This window comes from Rhamphochromis sp. 'chilingali' (assembly GCF_963969265.1).
Source record: "Rhamphochromis sp. 'chilingali' genome assembly, chromosome: 7".
NCBI lineage: Eukaryota > Metazoa > Chordata > Actinopteri > Cichliformes > Cichlidae > Rhamphochromis > Rhamphochromis sp. 'chilingali'.
This window is the reverse complement of record NC_137934.1, coordinates 40,636,251-40,649,179: the sequence shown is the minus strand read 5'-3', so window position 1 is coordinate 40,649,179 and position 12,929 is coordinate 40,636,251. Positions and strand designations below refer to the sequence as shown.

The 12,929-nt window shown below is 44.4% G+C and overlaps 1 protein-coding gene across 2 annotated transcripts in view; it reads left to right on the top strand.

Moving 5' to 3' along the window:
• The window catches only part of mkln1 (muskelin 1, intracellular mediator containing kelch motifs), a 28,456-nt gene extending 16,745 nt beyond the window's left edge, over positions 1–11,711 (top strand). For both annotated transcript variants that reach the window (XM_080886854.1, XM_080886853.1), the window contains exons 11-18: positions 1,566–1,787; positions 1,874–2,003; positions 4,381–4,528; positions 5,234–5,348; positions 5,968–6,107; positions 6,751–6,853; positions 8,116–8,170; positions 9,064–11,711. In XM_080886854.1, coding sequence (XP_080742980.1) covers positions 1,566–1,787; positions 1,874–2,003; positions 4,381–4,528; positions 5,234–5,348; positions 5,968–6,107; positions 6,751–6,853; positions 8,116–8,170; positions 9,064–9,185 — 1,035 coding nt within the window. In that variant the 3' untranslated portion in view covers positions 9,186–11,711. The remainder of the gene's footprint in view (positions 1–1,565; positions 1,788–1,873; positions 2,004–4,380; positions 4,529–5,233; positions 5,349–5,967; positions 6,108–6,750; positions 6,854–8,115; positions 8,171–9,063) is intronic.
• Positions 11,712–12,929: the final 1,218 nt, after the last annotated feature.

The following is a 12,929-nucleotide window of genomic DNA, read 5'->3' as shown; positions in this document are numbered from 1 at the left end:
ACAGCTCAAGGAGAAGCCTTACCTTAGCTGATTAGTAATTGCAAATCTTTAGTTTTAGCTCTAAATGTCTTTAATTTTTGTTCACACATTTTTAAACATTTCCAACCTTCATGTACGTGGAGTAAAAGTATGTTTGCACTAGGTGTTCACCCCGTGACGTATAAATAAATACAACTCTTGTATTCGGTGCATCGTTTCCTTGCATACGAGACAAAAGGATTCAAAAATGTTTTCATCAAACCTGCACATAAATAAAGACCACAGGGGGAAAGGGTAGGTGCACCTTGTGTAGTTTCCTTGTGTATGTCAGATAAAGGAAAGTGGCACAGCTAATGTTAAATATACATTGGTTTCATTTCACTGCTGCGTTGGTTTGAAAGGGCTTAGTCTTGCTGCCACTTTTAGCTCCAGCAGAAGTCAACTTGAGTCCTGGCTAAGCCCAAGCTGAAAAACACAAGCAGCTCTTTGTGGTCATACTCTGTAGCTGCTGCTGGCGTTCATGTTTGTTTGATCGACAAAGCTGTGACGCACACGTGACCTCACAGCAACAGTGGAGACTTGTCTGTGCTGTGCTCTCCTCACTCTTTGAGAGGCAGCGTTTAGATGCTGCAGCTTAACTATTTTTAACATCATCCAAAAGCAGCTCTAAGATGTCACCTTAGGGTTGGGGTGAAACTAAGGCAGATGTTTGTCACTTTGGACCAGGGCTGTTGCTGGCGACCAAGAAACGTTCAGGCATCAAGTTAAACTTGAAAACCAAGAGCATTTTAAACCATTTTCCACATTCTTGCTGCTTCACAGCGCAGCACCTCACATCCTGCATTATCAACAGCACATGTTCTACTAAAATATGATATGAAAGTGTGTTACTACAGAAGAGCTTAACTTATTATTAAAATATACCAAATATAGATCTGAATCCATCCATTTGCTCCCACTTATTTTGAAGTTGGATCTTGGGTGCAGCAGGAAGCCCAGACTTCCCTCTGGGCCCTCCTCCTCCTGGGAAACACCGTCTAGGCCAGTCGATAGGTGTAATCTCTCCAGCGTCTCCTCCCAGTAGGACGTGCTGGGCCTGAACGCCTTACCCAGGAGTTGACAGCCTTAGCTGTCTCCTCCTGATGTGGAGGAGTAGCACTAATAGAGAGCCCATCTCATTCTGATGGTGTTAACAAAAATATCAGCCTATTAACGGATTAGTTTTTTTAAACAACGATGCGCCATCTGGTGGCAGATGTCTGCATAACATTTAGGACAATAATTGACCAGCATTGGGCATCAAATTTAAATTTCAACAGTTAGTTAAACGACTCGTAAGAACAGCAACGAGCAATCGAGTAGTCGTGTAGTCGCACACATCCCCACTTTGGACATTTGTTAGGCAGAATGATTTGAGTCGTGTCCAAGAAAACACAAGGCAGTTAAAAAGCTTCAACTCAAAAAAACAAATGGAGAAAATGTAATGAAGGAAGCTTTGATTTAATCTGAAGCATTTAAATCAAAGTAAATTAGTTTCAGCTCAGAGATGCATTTTTATTAACAGTGACAAACTGCTCTTCCTGCAGATGTGCATGGACTCTGAGAAGCACATGATCTACACGTTTGGCGGTCGGATCCTGACGTGTAATGGAAGCGTGGATGACAGCCGGACGTCGGAGCCGCAGTTCAGCGGCCTGTACGCCTACCACTGCCAACTGGGGACGTGGAGCCTCCTGCGGGAGGACTCGTGCAACGCTGGCCCAGAGGATGTTCAGTCCCGTATCGGGCACTGCATGCTCTTCCACACTGTGAGTGCGTCATTGGATCTATTTCTGAGGACAATCCCGTCAGCGACTGACTTTAATGTCGGCCATTATTTCTGTTTCTTCGCCAGAGGAACCGCTGCCTCTACGTGTTTGGTGGTCAGAGGTCAAAGACGTACCTCAATGATTTCTTCAGTTACGATGTGGATGGAGATCACGTAGAAATCATATCTGATGGCACCAAGAAAGACTCTGGGATGGGTAAGAACATCTCATATTGGATGATGAGGTCCACTGGTTTATAGAGCTGCACACAGGGAGAGACGACACAGATTAAGCTATCAGTAACAACAAATACAGGTGGCCTGTAATCATCGTAGCGTATTTTCAGACCTCATCAGTTTTTTACACTGCCGGGTTTCAAAAGTGGTGATTTAGATTTTAGTGGTGTCCCTCATCAGTCACCGAGTGTCAGCTCGACTCGGTTCACTTGAACAGCGTAGCTGGTACCAGGTATTATACTGAGAAACCCTGAAAACCAAGTTGAGCCGAGGAACCGTTGGAAAAGGAGAATTCGCTGTTTTCTATTAGAGGAATCACAGATCCTGTATTCAGGGCAGTGCTCTACTTTAAGCGTATATTAAGGGTTTGTCCCGACCCTGAAAACGAGGCGCTACTGAACACATCCCTGGAAACAAATATCACCCTTTTATTAAACTAGCTCGCTAGCTTCAGTTCTGAAACGTATTGATAAATTCATACTAAAAACCTACAGCTTTGTTTGAGAGCACTCCTCTCGTGGTAGATATTCATTTGCACGTTTGTGGTAGCTGCCTCGTAGTCTTCTGGGCTCTGTTTGACTCAGCTACATTAACAATATGATAAAATGATCGAGGCTAATAGATTCTGTGAGCTATCAGAACAGAGATGATAGCTCTGGTTAAGGAGCTCCTCCACTCTTCAGACACTTCCTGCCAGATCGACTAAAATGTCTGCTACAGTCTCAGCTTCACCTCAAAGCCAGTATAAATAGACCTTGTCTACCCACCACTTACCTCTGTCTTACCCTGCTGGAGCTATCATCAAATCTGTATGATTTGATGAAAAATGTGAGCAGGAAAGAACCGAAAGGATTTGATTATGAAGCCAAACACGTCTCATGTTGATGTGAGCTCAGCACTGAAACGCCAGCTTGTCCTGTTGTGCTGACTGGTAACTGTCGACTATAACAGATGTAGTTTGCAGGGTGAAGCTAACACATTCGGTTCTTGAAGTTGTTGGAGGTTTTTTGTTTGTTTGGTTGGGGGGTTTTTTGAGGGCGGTGCAGGCAGGTTGTGTTGGTTTGTGTGTTTGCTGATGTTTGTTGAGCTGATAGAAACTTTGCATTTACGATGACCTGACAAACAGAAAACGTCACTCCCTTCATGCACGCTCCTCTTCGGTATCGCCAACTAGATGCTGAACTGCATTCACAACATATGCACATCTGCACATCTGCACTTCTTCCAGTGTTGTGCCAAAACTCCAAACCGGCCGACCCCTGACTGCGACTCTTCATCTGTGTTTGTGTGACATCCGCTGCTGATTCGTACCTGAACACACCTGCCTTTCATAAGGCCCAGTGACCTGAAAGAAGTCCAGTCAAAAGCCAAAGTATACGAGCCTGTTTAAGGAGTACAAAGTACAGATATGTGTTTAAAAATTTAAGGAACAAAGGTATAAATAACTTATATTATTACTACTCATTGACCCAGTATTGGCTCCCCTCACAAAGCTTTACAGTCTGTTGCTCTGTCGGAAATATCATTAATAATTCATTAAACACACATTTGTTGAGTCGATCAGTTGAATTTCACACATTTAAATGGTAATTTTCCAGAAATGAAATCAGCACCACAGCATCTCATCCTGAGTCAGCTGAGTGCTGAGCTGTCAGCAGCTTATTTCATGCTCTGCCCATCGTGTGGACGATTCAGGGAGGGAAAAGCAGCCGTGCTGACAGTGGAGTCACGATTCCATGTTGCTGCTGTGAGCTGAGCTGTGGCTACTGTTTCTACTGGACATTTGCGCTGCATTAGATTGACCTGCCAGCGTCATAACGTGTGAACGTTTTGTTATAGCTGACCCAGAACTCCGCATTTGTGGTTTTAATTGAATTCCTGATTTTATGAAATGGCGCAGTATGAAGATGTAAACGATGTGTGCTTCAGGCCTGCAGGCAGACTCGAGCTCCTCGTTAGGATTTCATATCATAACCGTGCACAGTTCCTCCTGTGCTTCGCTCTAATCATTGATCTGCAGAGACCCCGCCCCCGTGCTGTTTTAACCTGGCTCGATCCTTTAGCCCGCTGTAATCGTAGAAGATCAACCGTGTGTGTTGGGATGTCTGATCACACCGAGCTGCATTTGCATGCTGTTCATTGTTTCTTTCTGTGTCAGTCCTTGTTGCCATGGTGCTCGTTGCTATGTTATCGAGTAGTTTTCTTTGATGGCCCCTAACGCTGCCGCTTTCTTTCATTTTGTGGAGACAGAAGTTTTGCTATTATCAGCTTGAAACCCTGACCTGATTTAGCTAAATCAGACCTGCAGGTAAATGTGTTTGTCTTTGACCGTCTGTTTGCTCCGCTTGTGTATGCAGTGCCGATGACGGGCTTCACCCAGAGAGCCACCATCGACCCTGAACTCAACGAGATCCATGTCCTGTCTGGCCTCAGTAAAGACAAGGACAAACGCGAGGAAAATGTGCGCAACTCCTTCTGGATCTACGACATCGCCCGCAACAACTGGTAGGAGACGGAGAGATAAACACTCGCTTCGTCCTACTAAAAACTTCCTCTGATCATAACCACAACAACACTCACAGGAAGTACTTTCACACACCAGCTCTTTGTAGCCAAGATGTTCACCACAACACACAGCAGAGCATGCATGCAAACACTACTCGCATGCGCTTCGCACTCAACATTTCTATACAAATGTCAGCACTGCAGAGTATTTCACGACCTCTCCACACACAGCGCTGGTAATCCCTGAGAGGTGTGTGTGCGTGCGTGCGTGTGCGTGCGTGTGTGCGTGTGTGTGTGCGCGTGTGTGCGTGTGTGAGAACAGGCTGCAGGCCTCCGTGTTCCTGAACATTGAGTTCAGTAAATGTTCTTGTACTCTGTGTCCAGTGAAATCCTTCAGTGAGACACCTGCAGCATCGTGTGAGCGGCTCCCATCTCTTTGAGACAGCCAACTTTTAAACGTTGGGGCGTAAACATTTTTCTTAACTCGATCAAATGGTTGTTTGAGGTTTCACACTTGGCTTTATGATTCAGGTTTAGGTTGGAGTTGTGGGTTAATGTGACTGGAAGGACTTGGAAATGCAGTATTGTCAGTAATGCTTCTCACAAATGTGTGTTTGTGCTGTAACAAACAGTTGTTCCCGAGGGCTTCAGGAAGTGTTGTGTATCTTTACCGCTGATGTAAGTTGTGTGTGTGCTCCTGCTCAGGTCTTGTGTGTATAAGAACGATCAGGCAGTGAAAGAAAACCCAAGCAAGGCTCTGCAGGAGGAGGAGCCATGTCCACGCTTTGCTCACCAGCTGGTCTACGATGAGATGCACAAAGTAATGTACACTGTATTACACAAATACAGCCCAGCTCCCACTGCCCGTTCACACATCTGGCAACACGAAGCGCTTGCGTAGAATTTCAGTGCTTGCAAAGTTGAAATGTTTACAGTGAAAAAACAAAAATTCAGTTAATGATGCTTTAAACTGTTTGTAGGTCGTCCCCTTTTCCTTAATAAAGAAGGAGAATCACTATGAACAAACAACTATGTCACTTGCAGAATTTAGATTTGCGCAGCTTGACTGAAGTCCAGCATTTTTCCCTTTGACATTCTGACCGATGTTAACCTAACAACAAGTCTGACCTTTTTTTATTTTAAGTGCTTCAAACTGTATTGTAAAAGTGAGACTTCCTGTGTAAACAGACAGCAGGTAAATGTGAAGGAAGTGTGGATTAACAGTGGAGTGGAACGAAGCCTAGTACAGGCCTGGTTCGTTTGCATCAGGCCTACAGCTCGATCAGATCAACACGTATTTTAGAAGCTAAATTCAGATGAGAGCGGTGTGTTTTATTCATACGGCAGACACCAACAGGCAGATTTATCTTGTGCACATATCTAAAACATACTAAAGAGTGAATGATAAATGTATCTTATCCTTGTTTGTGTGTGTGCAGGTGCATTACTTGTTTGGGGGAAACCCCGGGAAGTCTTGTTCTCCTAAGATGCGCCTGGATGACTTTTGGTCCCTCAAACTGTGTCGGCCCTCCAAGGAATACCTGCTCCGCCACTGCAGATACCTCATCAGAAAATACAGGTCTGTGCCTTTAAAAGCTACCAGCAGCCAGCAGTGTAGTCTATACCCTGAACCCTTTACCTTGGAGCAGTAATGCTCAGTAAGTATTCCACCTCTAAAGTGAACCGTTTATCAAGTTTAACGTGGAATCTTCTGGATTTCTCTCACGATCTAAATGATTTTATTATTGAGATTCTTCTTCTACTTTCATATTATTTCTTACTTCACATATAAGCTGTTTCTCACTCCCAGCCGGCTGCAGCAGAGAGCTGCCTCTTCATGAGCCCAGCACTCCTGGGGGCTTCTTCTTGTTAAAGAGTTTTTTTTTTCTTCCCGCTGTGACCAACGGGATAAACTAACAATAAATATGATTTTTTTTTAAAATTGCTTCATTTATAGTTATAAAGTTATAAATTGGGGCAGCTATTGTGACTGTGGTGACATGATTTGCATACGTAAAGTTAAAAAGAGTAAGTGTAACTGTAGCAGTAGCAATGCAGAGGTGCAGATCTGTGTGAGAAGGGATGAGTACTTCCTGTCTAGCACCTTTGGGAATCTAGCATGCACTTAGTTGCTTTGCTTCTGTTGCCATCAAGTTGCCAGTAGCTGTAACTGCAGCCTCCTCTGTTGGTATTCATGCCATCACTGTGTGTTGGTTTCACAGGTTTGAAGAAAAGGCCCAGTCAGAGCCACTGAGTGCACTGAAGTATCTCCAGAACGACCTGTCTCTCACTGTAGACCACACAGACCCGGATGAGACCAAAGAGGTACAAGATTTCCCTTAAACGTCTACGTTTGTATACAATCCAGTCTTTTAATGCATTCATATATGTGCATATAATAAAACTGAGAATATTAAGTAGTGCTGTCAAAATTAACGTGTTAATATTAATCCGCCATCACGGGCAACAGGATTACAATTTTTAACACACCTGGAGTGCAGAGCGACTCAGAATCCCTGCAATGTTTCTATAAAGGCATTTCGGGCAGTTTGTCCAAGTAGAGTCAGCTGCGCACATGCGCACGGGGCAGCTGGTGTGTAGTGACGGCCAGCTGCACCAATCAACTCGATGTGGAAGATGATAAACGCGCTTCGGCCCTGTCCGTGGGAAATTTAGCATTAAAAAAATAAGAGGGAACAGTCGACCCACATAAGGTATTTTGCACGTTGTGCAAGAAGGAATTCTGTTTTCACCGAAGCGCTTCCAGCTTAAAATATCACATTGACTCGAAGCACACGTTAGCCAGGATGCTGCTAGCACTTTGGCTAACGCCTCACCCAGCTTGGACACTCGCGGAGCATCGGGGCCTCAGGAAGTCGACCTCGGACACATCGACTGACGCCACGCGGAACAAACTGCAGACCTGTTAACATCACTGAGAACCTTTACACAGCTTTGGTTCCTCGTTCAAGCACGTGAAGCCTCCCCAAGACAGACAGAGAGAGGATACATGTTTACAGAGTTTTTACATGAATGTTCAACATGTTAAGTGCGATGTTTGCCCTTTTTTCTCGAGTCTGTTTGCTCATGCAAAATGAAACGTGATTAATATAGAATAAAAATAAATGATGTTTAATCATTAATCCAAATTAATCCACAGTTCCCCTGTGATCAGTCTGCATAAACATTTTAATAGTTTGACAGCACTAATATATATATTAGTGTATACTTCCCTATTAGTATCTTGTAACTGCATAAATGTCAGTTACAAGCTTAAATATAAAGTTGAAAAAATGTAATTACAGCCAGGCTATTGATCAAGTAATTGCGATTAATCGCGATTAATCACGATCTATTGACAGCACTGCTTTAAACACTTGCTGGTTTGTGAGTAATGCAGGCGTTAAGCCTCTGCTGCAGTTGGTAGGTTGAGTCTGTGTAGACAGACGTGAGCTCAGGTGTATCCTGCCCTCATCTGCATTCAGACCGGCGCAGCACCTGCTGCAGCAGGACTCTGATCAGTGCGTTTGTTTGTTCGTTGCTGTTGAACGTTAAAGTGACTCAGACGTTTGTTCTGTGTGCTTCAGTTCCAGCTGCTGCCCTCGGCGCTCTTCAAGTCCAGCTCTGACTTCATCCCTCTTGGTAAGAACCTGTTCAGAGTTCATAAAAGCTCACGCTCTGCACACATGGGAACCATCAGGTTTATAGTCTTTATAAAAGTGTGACAGAAACTGCAAGTGGAGAGGTTTTCAGAGTAAAAGTTGCACTTAATGAAACAAGTTGGTTGCAACGCTGAGGCACAACTTTTACTTTGAAGGCAAATGGTCTTCGTTTCACAGTTCCACTCCTGCGCAGAGTGCCAGTGTTTGTAGAAAAGACTCTGCCAACCAGTAGGGGTTAGGCATTTTTCCCTAGAGACGGGTGGTTACCATGGGATGGGACCATGGGTCACTGACTGGTTTACAGTGAGACTGAAGCTTTACCAGCGACTGCCATCCACCTCCAGCAGCCACTCAGTCTGTTGGATAATAATCTTTCTTTTCCCCTCGTTATTCCCGTGTCTCTGGAGAATGATTCATTGATTGTCACATGTCCCAAATGCTGGACAAGTTAATGTCACATGGTCACCAGTCATGTGTCTGCAAAACCTCAGTATTTCACTTCAGGCAGCACTTTTGTTCAGGTTGATGAAGGTGCAGGATTACCAGATATCTGTACAGCCTGTCTTCACTGCACACTGACTAAAACCAGCTTGTGACAAACGTCATCAAGAAGGTGCTGAAATGATATTTTATTGCTTCCTGTCTGTGTTTCACAAACTACATCACATAAACAAAAGAGGGCTGATGTAAAGCCATATATGTGTCTACATGATTACTTTGAGAGGTTGTGTGCTGAGGCCTGATTCTGTGCATTGAGTCTACACAGATGGTTTCCAGTCAGCATCTTCTAGACCCGGCCTGAGGAGCAGAAAGCATGGCGCTCTGCTCTGTACATGCGTCTCTGCTCACCTGCGTTTTCTTTCTCCCCCTCAGGTTTCTCAGACATAGACCAGACGTACGCTCAGCGGACACAGCTCTTCGATACGCTCGTCAACTTCTTCCCAGACAGCATGACTCCACCTAAGGGCAACTTGGTAGACCTTATCACGCTCTAGCCCCTCCCAGCCTGCCGCTCGCCACACTGCTCTGACTGAACGCCCAGCCGCACACACCGTGTGGAGACAGAGACCAGTTATTTTTCTATTCTGGAACGCCCCCTGCTGGTGGGATCACACTTCACCCACCTCCACCCCACTGATCTGCTGCTATCACGGGCTGCATTACCATGACGATGAGGGCAGCAAACACACACACACTGCTGTCCTTGTTGAATACGTGAAATTTCTACAACAGCCTGAGGGTGTGTGTGTGCGTGTGTGTGTACACGTGTGCTTTTTTTCCTTTTGTCTTGCTGATGGAGACTGCAGGAGCCAAGCCCAGCGCATCACTTTTGTTTTTGTTTGTTTTTTGTTGTTGAAGCTAAACAAAAATAATTTGCACATTTGTTTGCTGACTCTTCTTCGATCTGTGCTTTCAGAATCAACCACACATGTCCATTCACATGTTTACATCTGAGGCCAGTTGTTAAAAAATTAAGATTGTGTTGTTTTTTGTTGTTTCTCCTATAAAACCACATGTCAGCGTCATTTTAATGAGTTGGTAAGCTGGCTTTCCTGCAGCACCTGCCCCTATTTATGAGCGTGACGGCTGCACAGGCTGGAAAAAGTCAGCAGTTTTAAGCATCGTAGGAACAATAGAGGAATGATTCTATGAGATAAAGTTTAATATATATATATTAAATATATAGGTATATAGGTTTTGGTTGCTATCCCTGTAAAACTGGCTGATAACAGTGAAATGATTGGCCTGTCGTTGAATTCTGAGTGGATGTACAGAATATGTAAATATACATATAGGAATTTGCTCCACGTGTCCTGGGCTTGTGTCAGGTCATGCTCTTTCTCCCCATCCTTATCAACAAATGTCAAAAACAAAAAAACATCAGGGTCCAGTCACTCTGTGGCTCCACATTTAGCAGTTACTTACTAAGGACAGTTTAAACGAGACGTGAGTGAGGTGCTGGTGCAGGTATCCACCGTGATCTTTGCAGAGCAGCTAAAGGTGTTTTCAGTTTGGCAGCATGTTCCTTCAATGGGAGGATGAAGTGCATGAAGCTCTGGTCTGATTATCAGTCAGTCACATATACGATCATGGAACTTCCAGCTTATAATCTGTGTTGAATATTAAAGTCTGGGTTATCAACTTTTCTGTACTGATAATAATTAGTGCTGTGAGCGTTAATCTCATTAAAATGACGTTAACGTCATACCTGAATTAACGCGGCAAATCTCCGAGTTAGCGTGGCTCGCCCGTGCGTGGGGCTGGACAGCACTAACCCGTTGGTGGCGTGCAGCCCAACGAGCGAGCCGCGTTAACTCGCTAACGGAGATTTGCCGCTTCAAAGCGGTTATGGCGTTAACGTGATTTCAACTGGATCAACGCTCACAGCACTAATAATAACTCAACTGGGCTACAGTTATGATCTTCATGACTAATCTCATCGTGTAACCAACGAGCTGCTGGCTCGGCCCAAGAAAATGGAGAGCAGCTTAAAAAAAGAAGCACAAACCGGTATCGCTAATTAATCTTCTGTTGACTGAGTTCCTGTGGTTGACCTGGATGTGCTGCAGTTACAGCTAGAAACGATCCCACCCTGTTCTTTAGGTTCAGCAGAGTCTGTGACATAAAAGCATGCTGATTGGTCAGGTGGCAAAATAATGTGCTGGGGTCACCTTTCCCACCTTTGTTGTCGTGAACACACACAACCTTCCTTCATCGGCTGCTGTACCTCCTGATCACACAAACACAGAAGGAGATCCTGAAGCTTCTCATTGTGCGATTAGCCTCGCTGAGGACTCCTTGGTCCACGAACAGGCGCATCTTCAGATCATGGAGACATTTGCAGTTTGTAAAATTTGATCCTCAGCTGCTTCGGCTTATTTTTATTATACGCCTGAGACTTTCTTACCAACCATGTGTAACACACAGACCTGATTGTAACCTCACATACGGAAGGAAAACATTGAGCTGGGAAGTTTGGATAAAATGCTTTTGGAGGATGTCGAAGGTCCGAGTAGCTGGATATGTGTAGCAGTGTTGAAATGGACTGAAGCTGTGGCAGCTGCAGTTTCTCTGTCACCTCTGAGGGATCCGTGTTTCATGCAGGTGCTTACTCCCCATTCGCTTCCTGTTTGCCGTCTTCCCTGACTGAGTCAGACTCTCACTAATTGCATTTCACAGGAAACCTTTTCGCTTATATTTCTTCCAGTGCTTTGTTTCTGATAGCTGTGATGCAGTAGAACACTACAGACGCAGTCACACAGCTGCTGGGACTCTTGAGCACCGTCCGTCGAGCGTATGCTGTACTTGAACAGACTTCTTCCTGGGAGATTCAAAGAACGTTCGGCACAGTTTAACGAAAGAGTGGATTCTTTTACAGTCGTGTAACGCAGGCCAAATTTACGTTTCACACTCTTTCCCTCATAGTTTGAATCAAAGATGCCAACTGATTCAATCTCATTCATTGGACACATGAATTATAGATAATGCTCTTATTTTGAAATTAAAGAACCTTAAGAACGTTTCTGTTTGTTTTTATTTTTTTAATAAACTTCCATAATTGAATTTCCTGAGCTGTGGGGCTTAGTGTTGGAGAGCTGTTAGTCCGCTGATGCATCACAAATCCACGGCAGTGTTCTTGCTTCCTTTGTGCTTCAAACGTACAAAGACCTGGATTTGTCATCGCCTGCTCGATTCTTTTGTAGCTCCAAAATGTGTTTTAAAATATGAACAAATCAAATTCATTCGTAAAATGAGAGCAGTGAGTGAAATTCTAGCACACTCGACCTCCAAACAGCGTGATGATAACGTGAGCTGCATGTAACTGCTTCCATTGACTTCCTGCTGCTATGACGATGTTACTATCTTTGCCTCAGAGGATACCACACTATATCTGTGCACTACATTTGACATGTGTTGATAGAGTGATACACTCTAACAGGAAGCTTCACTTGCAACACTGTTACCAGCTTTGTAACTGTTAACATAGTCAGCATAGTTTTCTGGTTGCCTGGCAACCATAATGGTAGGACACTTCAACAAGGCGCAGTAAATGAATAATCTTAATCTGAGCACATAGCAAGTGTTTGTCCATAGGAGCGTAGCCACTGCACCACCACACAGAGATGAGTTTGGAAATGTTTGGGTGGTGTCAGGACAGCTAAGCCCCTAACTCAGCCTCACCAGTCTACACCTGGGACGAGCTATGCTGTCATGGAGGAGGAAGTGTCCATAAAGGCCAGAGGTTTTCAATGCTGTAGAGATGAACGATGGCGAGTGTGTGGAGACGGCCTCCAAACGACTACATTTTATTGGCAGTTCTTCATTGACTTGGTGCTTCAGGCTGAAAGTTGATGTTTGGTTTTACAGATTAAACAAAAGAGACAAAGATTTCGTCCTTGAGCGTTTGGACAGACCAGCCGAGCTGCTTCCCTCCACACTTTGTGTCAGCTGTTCTTTAACGATGTGTGGTTTGTAACAAATGGCCTACTGTGTGTGTGGTCACGTTAATGACCTCACAGAGGTGATCCTTTCAGTTTCTGACATCAACACACCACCTACAGGTCTCAATGTGGAATTTGTATCCAGTTATTTCAGCCAAGACTCCTCACTGTTCACCCTTTATTCCTTCTATGGAGCCTTCCCAGGATGGAGATGCTCTGTTCTATGTTCATGTGTGACTAATCTCAGACAGGTAGCAGGGATCAGCAGAAGTGGCCTAAATTTACATACTGAGGAAG